Source organism: Lynx rufus, unplaced genomic scaffold (assembly GCF_022079265.1).
Source record: "Lynx rufus isolate CCGP_SWC_20201006 ecotype Redwood Valley unplaced genomic scaffold, mLynRuf1.p SCAF_16, whole genome shotgun sequence".
Taxonomy (NCBI): domain Eukaryota; kingdom Metazoa; phylum Chordata; class Mammalia; order Carnivora; family Felidae; genus Lynx; species Lynx rufus.
In genome coordinates, this window is record NW_025814830.1 from 10,401,395 (window position 1) to 10,420,429 (window position 19,035).

The 19,035-nt window shown below is 55.0% G+C and overlaps 1 protein-coding gene across 1 annotated transcript; it reads right to left on the reverse strand.

Moving 5' to 3' along the window:
- Positions 1 to 201: 201 nt before the first annotated feature.
- Positions 202 to 17,047, reverse strand: MAP3K10 (mitogen-activated protein kinase kinase kinase 10). Its single transcript, XM_047078047.1, has 10 exons — positions 15,813 to 17,047; positions 11,865 to 12,045; positions 8,672 to 8,820; positions 8,044 to 8,219; positions 6,755 to 7,001; positions 5,054 to 5,170; positions 3,043 to 3,214; positions 2,828 to 2,940; positions 1,777 to 2,430; positions 202 to 803 (listed from the first exon to the last, which is right to left on the reverse strand). The coding sequence occupies exons 1-10, from the start codon at positions 16,492 to 16,494 to the stop codon at positions 481 to 483; spliced, it is 2,814 nt and encodes a 937-aa protein (XP_046934003.1). The 5' UTR covers positions 16,495 to 17,047; the 3' UTR covers positions 202 to 480.
- Positions 17,048 to 19,035: the final 1,988 nt, after the last annotated feature.

Consider the following 19,035-nt stretch of genomic DNA (forward strand, 5'->3'; position numbering starts at 1 on the left):
TAAAGCACTTGTCACTGGTGACTGTAGCCTCTGTGTGGTGTCTTGTGGGGACGGGGAGGCGGAGAGGGAATGTGCACCTGGGCTTCACCCCCTGGACCCCAGAAACCCAGAGGTTCAGGGAGGAAGTGTGGGATGGGGGGGATCCTAGTGGGGTGCCCCAGGACCAGGGCCTGGGCTGGGGAAAGACACAGCCAAGAGCGGTAGGGGGCAGGGGTTACCTTTAATGCTGCATTTTGTGCCGAATCCCTATGATGTGCCCTGTCCCTGAGTATCCCTGCCCACCCTCCCCCCTCACTGCAGGGTGGGCACAGGGCCCCACCCTCTGGGGTACAAAGGAATAAATTAAGTGACCCCCTCCCCCCTTCCCCAATAAATAGAGTATCCTGCCCAGGGCCTCCCCTGCCTTGTGGCGCGGTAGGCTGGGGCGGGGCCTGGGGCGCTACATTCATGGCTGCCCAGGCGGGCGGTGGGGGGCAGGCCTCAGCGGGAGCCGTGGGCCCCGCACAGGGGCACTGTGCTGTCCTGGCTCTGCCCCTCCATGTCCATGTCAAGCAGCGTGGGCTGCATGCCGGGGGGTCCAGGGCTCTCTGGGGTGTCCGGCCTGCTGGGAGGCGAGATGCTGAGTGTCCAGCCAAAGGAGACCAGTTTCCAGGGGTCCAGGCGGGGCCGGCTGGCAGCCGGCCGGGGTCTTGGGGCGAAGGTCAGGGTGGTAGGGCGGCCAGGGAACTCGGGGGGCCGGCGGTGGGTCGGGAACAAGGTCTGGGGGTCGGGCAGGCGGGGGAAGTCCAGGGGATCTCGAGGGCCTGGTAAGAGAGGATCAGATGAGGTCAACGGGGTGGGCCAGAGGATGGCATTTAAAAGCCAGGATCGCCACATGAGCATTGGGGTCTCTGACATCTTTTGAGGTATCTGCTGCTTTTCTTGGGCCCACTTTCCAGGAGGGGTGGGACCTTCACCTAGGCCCCTACGACTCCGAACTGCTCACGCAACTGGGTGCAACTCTGGGCATATTCCTTAACCTATCAGAGCCTGTTTCCTCGTCATCCCTCTAGATACAGAAAGCCCTCATCCGTCTGAAGCCTCTTATGCATGTGGCACTGGGTGTGTGCGCACACGGAGACCTGAGGCATGACGCTATCTCTGAATGGTGATGACAGCAGCTCACTACATAGGTGGGGGTTAAATAAAACAACAAAGCACGTAGCACAGTGCCTGGTAGTAGGTAGTTAACTCCTGTCCTAATCACCTTTGTCTTTGTTAAGGAATTATAGAGGGACGCCTGGGTGGCTCAGTCCATTTAGCACCTGGCTCTTAATTTCGGCTCAGGTCATGATCTCAGTTTGTGAGCTGGAGCCCCAGACTGGGCTCTGTGCTGACAGCATGGAGCCTGCTTGGGATTTTCTCTCCCCTGTCTCTGCCCCTCCCCGGCTCAGGCTCTCTCTCTCTCTCTCTCAAAATAAACATAAAAAATGTAGAGGGAACAGCGTCTAGCACATGAGTGTTACCCATAGTTGTTACTGTTGCCATTAATGCCACCCACCTGGCCCCTGGAGGCATTAGTTTGCCACCTCTCCTGCATTCCTGGGTCTCAATCACCTGGGGGCCCACGGTGCCTCTAGCAGTGAGGACCATGGGGACACAGACCCTTCCCCCCATGCTAAGCAAGAGGCCACCCTGACATCTAGGGCGTCGCCGCTGGGCTGGGACCTGGGACTTTGGTGGGGTTAGGGGAGAAGGGTCGGTTTTCTGCGCCCTGGGTGTGGGCGCCTCACTCACCAGGGCGGGGAGCCGCGGGCTCAGGCGCCCCCCGCTGCCCCAGCGCCCCATCAGACGGCGTCCGCCGGTGCCCGCGGTTCACTGCGCGCGCGGCCGTGACGTGGGTGGGCGTGAGAGACTGGCGGGGGTCTTTCTTGAAGCTCTCCAGCTCCAGGTCCACCAGGGGGTTGGTGCTGGGCGGGGAGGGCGGCGGGGAGGGCGCGGCCGGCGCGGCCTCGTCGCTGTCGGAGCGCAGCAGCGAACGCGTGGAGTTGCAGTCGGACACGGACGACAGCGACACCAGGGTGGCCGAGGGCGCCAGGCCCGGGCCGGGGGCCGCGTCGTCGCGGCGACCGGGCGAGCGCCCGGGCGGGCTGAGGCCCCGCGGGAAGCGGCCGGCGCGCGGGAAGAAGAGGCCGTCGAGCCAGCGCCTCTGCTCCTCGCCGTCGGCCGCGCGCGCCTCGGCCACGTCGGCGCCCAGGCCCACGGCGCCCAGCAGCGTGGCGCAGCCCAGCAGAGCCAGCTCGCAGCGCCGCCGGCCGCCGTGCCCGGGCCGGGAGAGGGGCGCGGGCGCCCCCGGGGAGGGCTCGGCCGGCAGCGGCACCGTGAGGTAGGACGGGGTGGTGTAGGGGGAGGGAGGCACGCTGCTGCCTCCGTCCGCCTCCGCGAACTCCTCTGCAAGTGGGAGAGGGCCGTCAATCGCCTCCAGGGCTGGCCTGGCCGCAGCCCCCGCCGCCCCCGGAGACTTGGTGGGCAAGGGGCTACCCAGAAAGACCCTTCTGGCAGCGAGGCCACCAAGTCCCATTAAACGTGGTTCTCAAATCATTCTCCTCCCAAAGCCTCTAGGAATGACCCTGCACCCTGGGGCTGCCCTTCCCCCATTTTGGGAATGTTTCCTACCCACTGGTCCAGTGAAATCGGATTCCTCCTCCCAGTGCGGGGGGGGGGTGGGGGGGTGGGGGGGGTGGGGGGGGTGGGGGGGAGGGGGGGGATGGTCACCTCTTCGTCTTGAGTTCTGTTTCCCTCTGGATGCCCCTCCCTCTCCATTTTAAAGGCACCCTCACCCTCTTACCCATCTCATTGAGGCTGGCGAAGCCTGGGGCGATCGGTGTGTGTTTGGGGGATTTGCCCAGGTTGGGGGCACTGGATGACCACTGTTTGCTTCCTTCCCCCAGGGCCTTCAGCCTGCAGGGGGCACCAGACAGGGACGGTTGCAATGCAGGCCTTCTGGCTGCCTGGGCCTGGGGGCAACGTGCAGGGCCAGGGGTGGGCTCCCAGTGCCTATACCTCTCCTCCCCTCCAGCCCGCTCCTTCTGCAGGGTGGAGCTGGGGCCCCAGGTCCGGCCCTTCTTCTTGCCTCCAACCAGCTCTTCCTTCTTTGGGGGCCCGCTGCGGCCCCACGTCCCACTGCCACCACCACTGCCACCACCGCTGCTGCCACCGCCATCCACGGGAGTCACTGGGCCAAGAAAAGCCACTTGGTTACTGGGTGTTGGACAGTCTGTCCCCACTGGGCTCCCCCCCCCCCCACTCTCACATCCACTGTCCACCAGAAGTCCAAGGGATCTTCAACCCTTCCCTTTTCTAAATCCTTCCATAGCTCCCTACTGCTGTCAGGACAAGGTCCCAGCTCCTCAGCCTGGCAGTAGAGGCTCTGCATGTACTTCCCTGCCTTCCCTCAGCCTTGTCTCCCGTCACTCCTCACAGCCAAGCCCATCAGCCGTCTATTCATTCCCACATGTCTGCTGAGCACCTGCCATATGCCAAGCCCCATGGGAGGTGCTGAGAAGACAGTAGTGGGCAAAGCTGACAAAACCCCCTGCTCTTGGGAGTTTACATTTTAGGGGTGAAGACAGATGACCAACAAGAATCATACTAGGTGAGTAATTTGTGTAGGGAGTTGACAGGCGGTAAGTGCTGTGAGGGAGACGGAGCAGGAAAGGAGTCTGAGAGGTAGGAAAAGTCATGTTTGACAAGGAAGAATCTGAGCAAAGATGCGAAGGAGGTGAGGGGGTGAGTCAAGTGGATACAAGGGAGAAGAGCATTTCAGGCAGAGGGAATAGCTTATGCCAAGGCCCTGTGGCTGGCCATGCCTAGAGTGTTTAGAGCAGCCAGGAGGCCTGTGGGGTTGGTGTGGAGGGAGGGAGAAAAGGAGGAGAGAGAGGAAATGGAGTCTGGGTATGCAGGCAGAGGGCAATGAGTGCCTTAATTGGGACCCCATGTCTATCATTTCCCAGGTGGGTGTTTCCACACCTCCATGCCTTTGCACAGGCTGTTCCCTTCACCTGGAACTCTGTTCCTTTCAGTCCTTTTCCCAGCCTCGTTGCCAGTTTTCCCTTCAAGCCTCCAGCTCTGGAGGAGTTTGTTCCCTGGAGAGTCTACTGCTCTCATTTCCACACTTTGAAAGTACCCTGACATTAGTACTGTCACCATATGGTCATTGTCTTTGTTGGTGTCCCCATGAGAATGACCTCTGGGGCCTGGTACAAGCAGGGGTCCCGACAGAGGTGTGAAGGGGGTGATATGTGGGGCAAAGCCAGGGGTGACCAATGGGGCAGAACAGATTTGAGGGGATCAGCCTCGTATCCTGCCCATCAGCAAACTGGGCTGGCTGTGCCTCTGCCGTGTAGCCCCGTCTCCTGCCCACAGCCCCAGTCCGGTCCGCTCCCCTTGTCTCTGTCTTCCCCTATCGCTCCAGCCTCCCACAGTCCACACCCTTCACAGCAGCCGGAGGGACAAGGTGCGTTTTATCACATTACTGCCCAGCTCACGGCCCCTACCGCATTTAGAATAAAATCCAGTTTAGGTTCCTTGGCGAGCCCGGTTCTCTAGGCCCAGCAAGATCTGGCCCCCTGCAACCTTGACCACAAACCCACTCCTCTCCCTGCCATTCACTCCAGTCCAATCGAGCTGGCCTCCCAGGACCATACACATGCCTTGCTTATTCCCACCCCTGGCCTTGGCCCTTGCTATTCCCTCCTGCAGGGACACGCTTCCTTCGGATCTTGACCCTCCTTGCTCCTTCTTACCACCCAGGTTCCTGCTCAAACCCCAGCTTCCTACACAGGCCTTCCTGATGTAAAACAGCACCTCTCCTCTTTTATTTCCCTTCCCTGCTTTCCTTTGTAGAGCTTATCACTATAGTATATGTACCACTTTAGTGTCTGTTGACCCCTGATGAGAATGAGGGAGGGGACCCTGCCTGTCTTGTCCCTGTTGTTCCTCCAGTTCGGTGCCCAGTAAATGTTCACAGAACGTTGTGGACTACTGACTGGTCAGGGCCTTGGGAGATACTCACGGCGAATGGCCCTCAGCCGGGGGATGATGCTGGGGCTTGCAGGGGGGCTGGCCCCATCGGATCCTTTCCGCTTGTCCAGGGTTGGAGAGGCTTGGACTGTGATCTTATGCTCGAAGCCTGTGGAAAGAAAGAGACTTTCCTGAGCAAGATGCTCCGTGGGTAACTGGAGAAGTTCCCTTTGTGGGATAGAAGGAATGCCAGAATGGAACGCCACTGTTTTCATTCCTTAAATGGGGGTTCGCAAACTATGGTCTCCAGAGCGGCGGCATCCACGTCAACTGCAAACCTCAGGGGCAGCACTCACCCTCAGGCTCTCTGAATCGGCAGCTCTGGGGTGAAGCACAGCCATGTAACCGTGATGAGCCCTCCAGAGACCTCGGGCGCACGCTTGAATTGGGTAGGAAGGATCCTAATGGGGTCCTTAATTAACTAAGGATTGACTACAGATCTAGGCCTAAGTGTCCAGCGTGGCAGCTATTAGCCACAAGTGGCCACTGAGCACTTGCAGTGTGGCCACTGCATCTGAGCCGCTGGAGAGCTTGAACCTATCTGTGTAGTCGCAATTAATCTAAATTTAAACTTAAAAATGGATCCTCAGTTCGGTTATTGAAAACATTTAAGCATGTTTGATGCAAATCTTGGGGATGTGAATCAACTTTTTTTCAACTATAAATTTCACGAAACCCAAATACAGGTCAAGTATTTTTGAGGAAAATTAAGCGTCTGGACCAAGGTACACTGTAACCATAACATATACGCTGGATTTCAAGGATTGGGTGTGGAAAAAAAGAGGTTAAAATCTCTAACAATTTTTCTTGTATTGATACACGTGACACTGTAGCATTTTGGATATATCAGGCTAAATAAAATATATTGTTAAAGTCAATTTCACCTGTTTCTTTTCCATTTTTTCCCTTTTCCATTTTTTTTTTTAAGGTGGCTACTAGATTTAAAATTAGCCATGTGGCTTGCATTAGATATCTGTTGGCCAGTGCTGTGCTGGTCACTGCATGATGGCTTATAACATTACAAAGAGAGGGTTGAGCAGACATCATGTGTCTTATGATGGGTGAGCGGGGTCATGTTACCTAAGAAGCAATCTTTGGGGGGTGGGGGTGGGGAAGAGACCCAACAAGAACTTGAAACTGATTATGCCTTGGGACAAACCTATTGGGTTGATCCACATGAAACTTGTTTTGGTTTTGGTCAAAAAGGGCCGGGCATCAGCAGTTTCACATGGTTTAACTTAATACCAGTTAATAGGAAATTTAGGGGACAGAGGACAAGGTAAGTCATACTGGGGAGACGCAAGCAGCAGCCTCCAGACTGTGGGAAGTGCTGCAGAACAAACGATGCAAGGGGAAAAAAAAGCTGATTAAAAGATTAAAAAAAATAGAAGACAAAACAATAACAATTTTTAAAAAGTAAGGACGTGAATGCCCTTATTCTTGGCGGGCAGCCGGGGGTTTGTGCTGGGAGGGAGCGCGTGGCGGGGCATGTGGGGTGGCTGTGGGTTCTCTCTGCTTGGGTGGGGGTGATTATACTAACCCAGTAAGCTAGACGGGTTTCTGGCCCCTTTCCACATGTGTGATACATTCAGCAATAGAAAAGTTTTCCAAAAAAATAGGAGGAGGAGGTAAACCCCGTGTTAGGAATGCTCCCAGCAGCCCCTGGGGGCCGCGTAAGGCGTGTGGGCGGTACCGGAGGGCAGGCTGATGTGGCTGCCGCCTTCCCGCAGCTTGAGCAGGCGGCTGCGCTTGAAGTTGCCCTTGCGTTTGCGGACCCTGGGCTTCTCCTGGCTCAGCTGGCACATGAGCAGGTGCAGCTCACGCTCCACGATGTCCATCTCGCGCTCGGCCAGCTCCTGCTCCCGCCGCCGCAGCTGCTCCTCCTGGAAGCGCTGCTCCTGGGCCGCCCGCAGCAGCTCCTCCTCACGGCTCCGGAGTTCCTGGAGAGAAGATGGGGCGAGGGGCTCACCTGTCAGCCGCTTGGGGATGGACCTGGGGGCTACTGGGTCTGCTTGGCGTCCTGCTAAGGGGCAAATTGGGGGCACAATCCAACTCACTCTTCACCAGCCAAGCTGGGCGCCGGTGCTCCAGGCTGTATTAGCCCAAAGAAAGGGGTGGTTTTAGTTTTCACCTTTAAGTTTTTGACTCTTCAATTTGGAAAACTTCAAACATCCACAAAGCAGAGACAGAATAGTGCCCCCAATTCTCATCATTCCACCTAAACAACTCTTTTTACTTAGCAAACCTTTTTTCATGTATCTTCTTCCTTGTCTCCTCCCTCTCTCCCTCCCTCCCATTTTTGCTGTTGTGTTTTAAAACCAATCTCAGGGGTGCCTGGGTGGCTCAGTCAGTTAAGTGTCTGAGTTCGGCTCAGGTCATGATCTCACAGTTCACAAGTTAGAGCCTGGCATCTGGCTCTGTGCAGACAGAGCTTCCTTCAGATTCTGTGTCTCCCTCTCTCTCTGTCCCTCCCTTGCTTGTACTCTGTCTGCCAAAAATAAATAAAACATTAAAAAAAATTTAGGGGTGCCTGGGTGGCTCAGTCAGTTAAGCATCTGACCCTTGATTTTGGCTTAGGCCATGATCTCACAGTTCGTGGGTTCAGGCCCTATGTCAGGCTCCGTGCAGACAGTGCAGAGTCTGACAGTGCGGAACCTGCTTGGGATATGCTCTCTCTCTCCCTCTCTCTCTGCCCCTCCCCTGCGTGCTCTCTTTGCCTCAAACAAATAAACTTAAAAAATTAAAAAAAAAATTTAAACCAATCCCAGACATCAGGCAGTATCACTTGTAAGAGCATCAGTGCAGGGTGCCTTTTTCTTATTAATCTGCCAACAGGCCCCTTTCTTAATACGCAAAAAAGGCCCCTTTTAGCCCTGCATGGACCCAAAGACTGGGGCTCAGGGGAAGGGACTCTGCCCCACCAAAGGCATCAGAAATGCAGGGGTCTTGCTCCATTCCTCCCACTGTGCCCCCTGCCTTCACCTTCTCTTTGGTCCGGAGGTCATCAAACATGTGCTGAATTTCCAGCTTCCAGTCTTCCTGCAGCGAGTGGAAGGACTCCAGTGGCATCTGGAATAGGGCTGACTGCTCGATGACTTCAAGCTGCTTCAAGATACTGCCGAAATCTGGCCGCCCATGGGGGTCTGGGTCCCAGCATTCTGGGGTGGGGGTGGGGGGGACAGCAGTGGGGGTGGAGAGGTCAGTGGCCATGCTCTAGGGCATCACCCTGCTTTGTGGAAGACAGGACTTCAGGGGACTGTGGACAAACAACTTCCATGGAACTGAGGGAAGGAATTCAAAGCCAAATTCCTGGCAACATTACAGTGAAACCTGGCTTCTGCTCCCTCACTTGTGGCAGAATCAAGGATCAGGGAAGAATCCCAGGGCCAGCGAATGCTAACAGGTGCCCTCAAGGGCTGTGGGCCTGGCTGGAACAACAGTTTGGGGGACACAGAGCCAACTGTAGGGGAGACAGTTTGTGGTTCAATGGTTGCAGCCCCTTCTCCCTCACTCCTGGGCCCACCGGTATGGATGGATGTGAAGGGGTGAGGTCTGGCCCGAGGGCCCCTGCCACCCAAGCTGAGCCTATCTCCACAGGGCCCTGGCTCACCCTCCAGTAGGCGGGCAAAGGGCTCGGGGCACGTGGAGGGGATGGGCAGCGTCAGCTTGTTCATAGCCACGCCATATGCCACGGCCAAGGCGTCGATTTCACGGTAGGGGACCTCACCCGTCAGCAGCTCCCAGAGCAGCACCCCGAAGCTGCAGGTGGGGAAGAGGGAGGGTGATGCCGCAGCCCACCCCCATGCTCACCTACACCCCATCCCTGCCTCCGGTCCCATGGTGGGCCTCCCTCACCCCCACATCCGGCACTGGTTGATGAGGCCACGAGAACATGATTGACCTCTGCTGGCCTGGTCTCAAATAGATGTGGTGGGGTTGGCTGTCTGATGTCTTGCCTTTGCTCTGCCTCTCTTCCCTCACCCCTGTCTGAAAACTTTCAGTGTCTCACCTGTACCCCCTGGACAAAGCCACTTTTCTTAGCCCTGACCTTTGACGTCCCCTGCAGCTTTGTCTCTAAGCCCTCTTGCCCCCGTACCAACCCCAGCTTCGCTGAACAAGTTGAACAAGCCCTAAGCCCTGTTCTTCCTAACCTCTGGCTTTGCACATGCTGTCTCCTTCATCAAGAACATCCTTCCCTGTGTATAACTGTTCTTTCAGTCAAAACTCAGGTGTCCCCTCTCCCAGGGAGGCTTCCTTGATTCCACAGCCTCCAAAGCTAGATGAGAGACCCCCTCCTCTATGTTCCCACAGAACCCTCAGCACTTACCTCTAAAAACAAGTTAACACTATTTAACATTTATAAAGCACTTACTCCAGGCCAGCACTGTGCTAGGCGCTCTCAGTAATCCTCACAACAGCCCTGTAAGGCAGAAGGTATCGGTATGACCCCCGTTTTAGCCGGGGGACAGATGCAGGCACAGAGAGGTTAAACTGTCTGCCTAAATGTCACACAGCTAGTAAGCGGACTGGTCTCAGTCCACACTTGGGCTCAGGCCTGCTTGATGCCCATGACGGTGTCCTTGATGGATACACAACACTGGAGCACGCACCACTGTGCTACGGTCACCTGCCGGTCCACCTTCTCCAGTAAACTGAACACCATTTTGTGCAGTGTCCAGCATGCAGTGAGTCCCCGAGCTCCCCCACATCCACGCATGCATTTGACATATAAATGTCTGCTGTGTGCCAGACACTATTCTGGGCACTGGACCAAGATGGACACCACCTCTGCCCTCCTACGGCTGACGGCCTCCCTGCCGTTCTCAGTGCCAGCACTGGTGAATGTGAGCTGGGCATCTGCTGCCTGAAATCATTTCCCATCCTCCTTTGCAGCTAAGCATGCCCATATGGCGATGGTTCTGGCCAGTGGGGTGCGGGAGGACATGTAATATGCAACTAACTTCCAGGAAGTTAAAGAGAGTCCTCGGAGTCCCGAAGTTTAGAAGTTTAGAGTCCTTAAGGAGAATTGGTGTCCTTTCCTCTTTTCCTGCCTGCTTGCTGTGATGTGGACATAAAAGCCGGAGCTCAAGCAGACGTTTTGGATGATGAAGTGAGCTTTGGAATGGAGACCACACAAGGTGGAAGAAAATAATAATGGCTTTCAACTGGGGGTGGTGTGAACCCTCCACCTCACCTGTGTTGCTGGAAACCTGTGAGGCTGTTTTGATTGTCACAAGGACCGGGGAGCGCTATGATGTTTGGTGGCTGGGAACCACATCCTAAAAAATACAGGGCAGTACCACACAAGAAAGAATTACCTTGCTCTATGTCAGTGACGCCCCTGTTGAGGAACCCTGACATAGGACCCTGAATTCCTGTCACCGGGAGCACCACATCAGTCCTGGGCTTTACAGGAGAGCAGAAACTTCAGGCTTGTTTTTATTTGGGGATTTTCTGCTCCTTGCCACGGAGATATGGCTCTGTGCAGTTTGGTACCACAAATGAATGCCTAATGGAAAGCCAGTTAGAACCTTTCCCAAAGAGCTGCACTGCTCTAGTGGAGACTTCCTGTCTGATTTGTCTGCCCAGAAGCCATGACTTTGCTACTTGGTCCATCTGGAGCCTTAGCTGGGGACTGACCTGGGTTTGGCTCCCTCCCAGTAGAAGGCCCCAGGCTGAAGAGTATCTGCTGTCGCCATCAAGTCTCACTGGTGAGATGGCAACAGCCTCCTCGCGGGCCTCCTGCCCCCACTCCTGTCCCCCACAATCCATTCTGCATCCTACAGCCGAGGGAGCCTTGCAATGCTAAACCAGATTGTGCCATTCATAAATGCTCCTAATGGCTTTCTGCTGCACTTAGAATAAAGCCTGGCGTCCGGTCCCTCATCTGCGGGGTCCCCTGCTCTCTCTCCTATGTCATTTTCTACCACCTTCCTCCTTGCCTCCTCTGCTCCAGTCACCTGGCCTCACGGCTGTGTCTGGAATAGACCAAGCTCGTTCTCACGTCAGTACCGCCTTTGTGGGCACTGTCCCCTCTGCCTGGGAAGCTTCTTCCCCCAAACTTTGCATGGGTGGCTCCTTCTTATCATCATCCAAAACTCAGCTCAAGTGTCATTTCTCAGAAAAGCCTTCCCTAACATCATCCTCCAGCCCTCAAGAGTGCTTTCGATTTACCTCCTGGCTCTTAATACTATCTCATGCTTTGTTCTGGTGGATTAACTCCTTATCTTTGGAAAATTATTTTACAACTTTTTAACTTAAAACCAGCTCCCCCCCCCCCTTCTCAGCTTCTTGTGTATTTATTTATTTACTATTCCTCTGGGCAGGAAATGTGTCTAGATTTTTTTTACTGCAGTATCCCTAGCACACAGTGCTGATGGATGGATGGATGGATGGATGGATGGATGGATAGCTGGATGAATGGATGGATAGATGGATGGATGGATGGATGGCTGGCTGGAAGGAAGGAAGGAAGGAAGGAAGGAAGGAAGGAAGGATGAAAGGATGCCTCCAAAGCCTCAATTTCCTATTGACAAGTGGGTGCTGTACTGGATGGTGTCTGAGGGGCCCTTGGTGTTGACATCCTATTTCTACATCTTCGTAATTTTCCACTCGAATCCAAGTCCTTCTCAGCTGCTACTTCAGCAAGCAGACACCTGCTTTGGTGCGTTGATGGTCTGACCTTGCCAGGGGGCCTCTCTGTCAGGCCTGGATCCTAGCTTCCGCAGGAGACTGTCCCTCCCACTCTCAAACACCCTCCTCCCCTCCCCCATTTCCGGATTCCCCAGCCCCACCATCAGCACCTCCAGACATCACTGCTTTTGGAGAAGAGGGAGAGACGGATAACCTCCGGAGCCATCCAGGCATAAGTCCCTGCAGCGCTCATCTTGGTGGTCTTGTGCCACTCGCGGGCGAGGCCGAAGTCCGTGATCTTGAGCACCGTGTCTGCGAGGTTGTGGTTCTCGATGGCCTCCAGAATAAGAACTGTGGGGCAGGAAGAAAGATGGGTCACCCCAACCTTCTGGGCTGCAGACCTGAGTGTCCTGCCCGCCTGCCTCAGCTGAAATCTCCTACTTGTTCTCTCCCTCTAACCATGAGTAACCATGAGTTACCCCCCTCTGCAGCAGGTCCTTTCCTGGTCTGGAATATCATGGACGCTTCCATGCCAGTCGGATCCCTGCCCCAAGCTCCCATGAAGGAGGAGGAGCTTCCTCTGGGTCTACTTCCCTCCTGATTCTAACCTGGGCTCTGGGGAGCTCCGTGAAAGGTGGGTAGCCAAAGCCCAAAGCCTTGGTTCTCCTTTGTTCAGGCCTTGAATTCCTGGCCACCAGTGAGGTGGGAACTAGACCCTGAGCAGAAGGGATGAACGTGGTTCTCCTTTGTCTTTGTCACCCCCTGTGGCAGACTGCATTCAGGGCCCCAGATCTACCCCTTTCTGCATCACCTTCTTCACCACCTGACTCTGCACTCCTTTCCACGGAAGGGGAAGAGTCTATTTCCTCTTCCTTTACCTTGGGTTGGCCCTAGGACTTGTTTTGGTCAACAGAACAAGGCAGAAGTGACAGAATGCCATTTCCAAGCCTAGGCCTTAAGAGGCCTCACCTATCTGCCTGCCATCACCACGAGACCATGCCTCGGCCAGCCTGTTGGTCCAAGGTAGATGGGAGGTACTTGGAGTAAAGTCTTCCCTGCTGAGGCCCGCCTAAGTCAGCTCACGCTCCAGCAGGCCCACGTGTGTGTGAGCAGCAATAAATGACATCAAGTTTTAAGACCCTGAGTTTTGGGGGTGGTTTGCTACGCAGCATTACTGTGACAAAGTCTGACGGCTATATCCCCCAAGCATATTGAATGGTTCCAACTTGCTGTCTAGGGCTATTACTAACAACAATTATAATCATGGCTGGTGTTTATCAGTGGCCTATGATATGGCAGGCACTGTGCTAGGCCTTTACATGGATTATCTAGAAAGCAACCCATTTTGTCGACTGGCAAACTGAGGCTCAAAGAGATAAAGTCCCTTGGCCAAGAGTGTATAGCTAGAAAACTGTGGGGCAAAGACCTGACCTACATCTGTCATTAGAGCCCAATCTCTTAACTGCTATGATATTCAACCAGCATGTATCAAACAGGCCCCAAAGTGTACAGGCCTGCCTGGGTATGAATCCCAGCTCTGCCACTTATCAGCTGCATAACCTTGTATGATTTATTCTTCTTAATGCTAGGATTTCTCCTCTGTTAAGTGGGGATGATAATAGTATTTACCTTATAGGGTTGTAGTAAGGTGAAGCACCAGTAGGCCCTTTAAAAATGTTAGCTATTATTATTAGTGTGTGATGTGGCCATAGTTGGCCTTTACTTCTCCCCCCAGATCTTTGACCATTCCTGGTGACTTCTCCTGTCATAACAACAGTGAGCTAATTCTACTATCATCAAAGCCCAGAAGCCTCCCTCGACTCTCTAGCATGTGACTCCATGCTTCCCTTCTTGGGTCCCCACCTCTTCTGTTGGTGGGGTGACCCTGTGACAGACGGAACACACTATGGTCTTATATTTCATTTCTGCATCATCCCTTGCTTAAAATCTTCTGTTGGCTTCCACTACGTTAAAAACGAAACAAAACAAAACCCCAAATCCTCATCATGGCCCCCAAGGTCATTATGATCTGGGCCCTGCCTACCTTTCTGACCTCATCTTCTACCCCTCCCTCATTCTTCCTCTTCCAACCCCTCTGGTCTCCTGGCTGTTTCTCCAACAAGGCATGCTCATTTCCACCTCAGGACCTTTGCTCTGCCCAGACTTTTGCAAGGCTGGGTTCTCTTTGTTCAGGTCCCTGCTCCAGTATTGCCTTCCCTGACCATCTGATTCAAAGAGCTCCTTCTGCCTGTTTTATTTTCTTCAGAGCCCCCTGATCTTATCTGGAAATTTTATCTACCTACCTACCTACCTACCTACCTACCTACCTACCTACCTAATATCAGTCATCTACTTCTGTTTACTAGACCATAACTTCTACGTGGGGAGATCTTGCCTGGGTCACTTCTGTAATCCCAGCGCTTAAGATAGGGCCTAGTATATTTAATTTTGCTTCAGAATTATCGGTTGAATGAACCAATGTATGAACGACACCAGATGAGGGGCTCCTAGGGAAAGATGAATGGAGGAAGCTGTGCTGTGGAGGCCCTGTGACCTGTCCTGGGCATGGACTTGTCCCATTGACTGAGCAGGAAGCCCTGGCCTAAGGAGCCCCAACAACGCCACATCCAGGTGGCGCTGGCTACAGGAAAACCTAGAGGCCTGGGGGCATGTCCTTACACCCCACCTTCAGGCTGTGAATCAGAGGGGTGAGGAAAGGCCAGGAAGGCACCCCAGCCTTCAAGGGGAGCATGCTGGTGGTCCTGCCTCTATTTGCCCAGCATGTCGGAGGAGTCTGAGCATCAGGGAGGCAGGAACCATCCGTGTCTGTCTTTGCTCAATTCCCTGGCCCTGCCACAGGGCTTGGCACACCTTGAGCACCTGGCAGCTCGGTTGGTGTACGAGTGTAAGGCCTGGAAGGTAAGGAAGACCACTCCCTCTGTTCTAGGGTCTCCCAGTGGTCGTGGCTCTGCATAGCAACAACATTGCAGAAGTAGAGGGATGGATTCAAACACATTTCAGGGTGTGGAATTGACAGGAATCAGAAGAGATGTGAGAGTCCAAATGTGAGAACAAAGGGGAAATCCTCACATTTCCAGGGAGGGCAGGGAACATGCTGGCCTCATTTACTGTTGATTCCTCTCCTTAGCACATGACTTGGCCCAGCAAACACCAAATGAAAAATGAAAGAATAGATGCATGCAGAAATGAAAGGGAGTGAGATGGGGTAGAGGAAGCTTGGGAGAGCCAGGAAGGTAGGATTCTTCCCCCGCTATATCCTTAGGATGCAGGACTGGGTGTGGCACACAACAGGCGCTCCGGAAATGGGTGAGGCCACTGCGGTCTTGGTCCCTGTTGGGCTCCTGTTAATAGGTGCTCAACTAATATGTGCTGACATCATGAGAAGCTCCTTGATCTAGAGGTGGGTCCTGGGGAGCTTTCTCTTCCTGCTGGCCCCAGTCCCCATTCGACCAACCAATCAAGTTTTGAGAGCCTGTGATAAGCCAGGCAGCCTGGAAGCTTTTACATAAGGCACATCCCTTTCCCTCCTCCCTCACTCTGGCTGGGGCAGAGGCCTGAGAGGGCTCCAGGAAGTGGTTCTCAACCCTGAGGAGACACTTGCCAATGTCTGGAGACAAGTTTTGGTCTTTGGTGGAGAATGTTAATGGCATCTACCAGCTAGAAGCCACGGATGCTGCTAAACAACCCACAAGAGAACTGCCTCCTACAATCATCCAGCCCCAAATGTAAATAGTGCCAAGGTTGAGAAACTCTGACTCCAGGCTAAATTCTTTCGGTCTCTGCCCGGTGGACCCTGGCATCATGGCTGGACAGTGAGTGCCATGAGGGCAGGCCCTGTGCTGTCCATGCTAGGAGTTCAGGGCCTGTCACAGTGTTCATGGATACATACTTATTAAGCTACTGTGACTCTTAGCCTGGGAGACAGGCGGTCCTTCAACCTTTCCAAGCCTCCTTTTCCTCCCTCACTTGGCCCGGAAGGTATACCGCTGCCCCTTCTTGCCCTAGGCAATATCTTCTGGTGTCCCCATTTCCCACCACCTAGGCTTGACCTCCTAAGATTCGGTGGAAGCAAGTTTTGGGGGGAGGACACCACTTACTGTTGATGGACTTGAGGTCCCGGTGGATGATGGGCACAGGGGCATCATTGTGTAGGTAGTTCATGCCCCGGGCCACCTGCACAGCCCAGTTGACCAGCACATGAGGGGGCACCCGGCGGCCCGCCAGCACCCTGCTCAGTGCGCCCCCCCTGGCATACTCCATCACCAGGCAGAGGTGTGGGGGGCTGAGGCAGGCGCCTCTGAGGGCAATGATGTTGGGGTGCTTCAGGGCTCCGAAGAGCCTGGCCTCCTGGCGCACCTGCTCTGCTGTCACTGCCGGGTCCCGCTCAGGGTCCAGCCGGGCGGCCTTGACAGCCACCTCCTCGCCGCGCCATAGGGCCCGGTAGACCTTGCCAAAGCCCCCTACACCGATGATCTCTTCTAGCTGCAGCTCGTGGAAGGGGATCTCCTGGGGCAGCTGGAGGCCCGCGGGCGCGGCGGGTGCGCCAGGGGCTACGTAGTTGCTGGGGAAAACGCCCACACGGCCGCTGGGTAGCTGCCCGGTCCACCAGCCCTCGTCGCCCGACACCGCACAGTCCTGGGAAAGCACCTGGACGCGGTCGCCCCTCCGCAGGGTCAGCTCCTCATCGCCCGCCGCCTCGTAGTCGAACACCGCGGTCCAGACGGGCCCCGTGGGGGTCGTGCCCCACTCCTTGGCCGTCCCCCCCTCCTCCTCCTCCATGGGGGAGGGGCCGGGGGCTGCGGGAGGCCGCTTCACACAGGCTGCCCGCGGGATGCAGAGGGCGGGCCCCGGCGGCCAGGATGGGGGGCAGTCCCTGCGGGTTCTAGGGGGCTCCTGGAGGCCATGGCTGGGGGCGGGGGCCCTCCGCAGGAGCAAGAAAAAGCCTCCTTAAAAGGGCAGGGTCGTCCCCTCTGATTCAGCTGCCCAGGCGGGGCGGGGTGTGGATAGGGTGGCGGGTTCACCTGTCTCCCCCAAATGTCAGGGCGCTAAGAGGGCCTGGCCGCGCGGCTCCCCAATTCCTGCCGGGGCCCGCCGGTGGGGGACGAGGGTGAGGGAAGCAGGCAGCCCCCTTCCCCACGCCTCTCACCCCGCGCAGCTCCACCGGCGGCCCCCGGCTCCGCATCCCGGGCCACGACCGCCGGGCGGGGTGGGGGTGGCGGGGCCCCGGGGGCGCCCGCCCCGGGATGGGGTGGCGCGCCCCTCGGCCTTCTCACGCGCGGGGCGGCCGGGCTGCCCCCATCCTCAGCACCTGCCTCCCGGTCGGCCCCAGCCCTGCCCCCGCCCGCGCCGCTTCCCGGGGCCGCCGGCGGTGCCTGAGTGACGTGTTCGCCGCCGCCGCCGCCGCCGCCGCGGTGCCGCCTGGGAGTTGTAGTCTCCGGCTGCGCGGCCTCGAGGCTGTTCCCCTAGCTCCCAGAGCCCCGCTTCCAGCCTCGGGCCGCAGTGGGGACCCCACGAGGCCGAAGGAATCCTCTCGAGGAGATAAGCTTGGCCTCGGACCCTCCCTGGGACCCGGTGGGCCAGATGCCGGGAGGAGGGAAGGAGGCGGGGGCCAAGCGCTCCTCACAGACCCTGCGGGTCCGCGGCTCAAGATGGGGTTGACGGTGGCGGACCGGCTTCGCAAAGCGAAATAGAGGAGCTGCGTGAGTGGTGGTTACTGGCTCCAGCCTCTAACGCGGCTGGAGCACGGTCCCCTTGGCTGCCCGTCCCCTCGGGCCCCGACCCGAGGTGCACGCCGGGAAATGTAGTCCGTTCCGGGACAGGCGCCGCGGGAGGCGGTCTCAAACGTTGGAGAAAGGTTGGTGGCTCCTGCCACCTAGGGGATTCGGCTGATGGCGAGGCCTCAGCAGGGAAGATGGGGCTGGCAGGACGTGTTCACTGTCCGTTGGGAAATCACAGCCATGTCTTTCCCCACCAGCTCTGGTTTCTTCCACCTCAGCAGTCAGAACTCCCCGCCTCTCGTAATAGGAACTTCAATCTATTGGGGCTTAATGCGCATCTTGTGCTAAGCGCTTTGCATGGTATCATCAAATTCTCGCAAAGCCCCCATTTTACAGATGATGCATTGAAAAGCAAAGTCACTTGTCCAAGGTCACAGAACTGTAAATGGCAAAAGCAAGACTCAAAGGTAGGTTTTAAAATTAAAAACAAACATGATTTAAAAACAAACAAAACACTGCCTTCCCATTTAAAGAATGAGGATATTGAGTCCTGCAGAGGTTCAGTGACTTGCTCAAGATCTGTAAGCTTGTAAACGGCAAAATTCTGGGCCTTTTCACGTGGTTTCTCCCGAGTGGCCCGGAAGTCTGGAGCGAGGAGATAAAAGAGGAACCATGAGGTGCTCTGCTTCCCAAGTTCCAGACCCCGCCCCTGCTCCTGGGAAGTTGTTCCACTCTTAGAAGTGGGTACCTGGTCTCTTGTCTACCCATCAGGGAAACATAGGAACTATCAAGAATGCTTGTTTGAAGACAGAGTCCCGCCTTATTCTGAGTTATAGGCAGTTCTGCCATGAGTGATATATGCGTTCTTGAAAAACCCTGGAGTTCTACAAAACAGTTTACTAAACATAACAAGAATTTATGGGGAAGAAGAAAAAAAAAAACAAAACTAGGGTTAGATTGCTCAAAACACTGGCAACTTCATAATCAGAGTGCTACGAGACCAATAATGATTCTCAAAGAAATACTAGCACAGTTAAAATCCACGGAGGTTTGCGCTTAGCAACATCTTCAGTGCCTTCTTTGCAATCTTACGGGGCTTGTGCTTCCTTCTCAGAGATGCTGGTCTGGATATATTAATTTCCTTTTCTTTTCTTTCCTTTTCTTTCTTTGAAAACTTTCTGGCTTTATTATTTTTTTTTAATTTTTAAATTTTATTTAAATCCAAGTTAGTTAACATATAGTGTAATAATGATTTCAGGAGTAGAACCCAGGGATTCATCACTTACATAGAACACCCAAATGCTCATCCCAATAAGTGCCTTCCTTAATGCCCATCACACATTTAGCCCATCCCCCCCAACACCTCTCAGTTCTCTGTATTTAAAGTCTCTTATGCTTTGCCTCCCTCTCTCTTTTTATCTTATTTTTCCTTCCCTTACCCTATGTTCATCTGTGTTCTTAAATTCCACATATGAGTGAAGTCATATGATATTTATCTTTCTCTGACTGACTTATTTCGCTTAGCATAATACATTCTAGTTCCACCTATGTTGTTGCAAATGGCAGGATTTCATTCTTTTTGATCACCGAGTAATATCCCATT

Coding starts and splice junctions, on each gene's coding strand:
- MAP3K10 (XM_047078047.1), bottom strand. CDS start 16,494: ATGGAGGAGGAGGAGGGGGGGACGGCCAAGGAGTGGGGCACGACCCCC. Junction 8,821..11,864: donor AAAAGCAGTGATGTCTGGAG/GTGCTGATGGTG, acceptor CCCCACCTGCAG/CTTCGGGGTGCTGCTCTGGG. Junction 2,431..2,827: donor CGCCAGCCTCAATGAGATGG/GTAAGAGGGTGA, acceptor TCCCACTTGCAG/AGGAGTTCGCGGAGGCGGAC.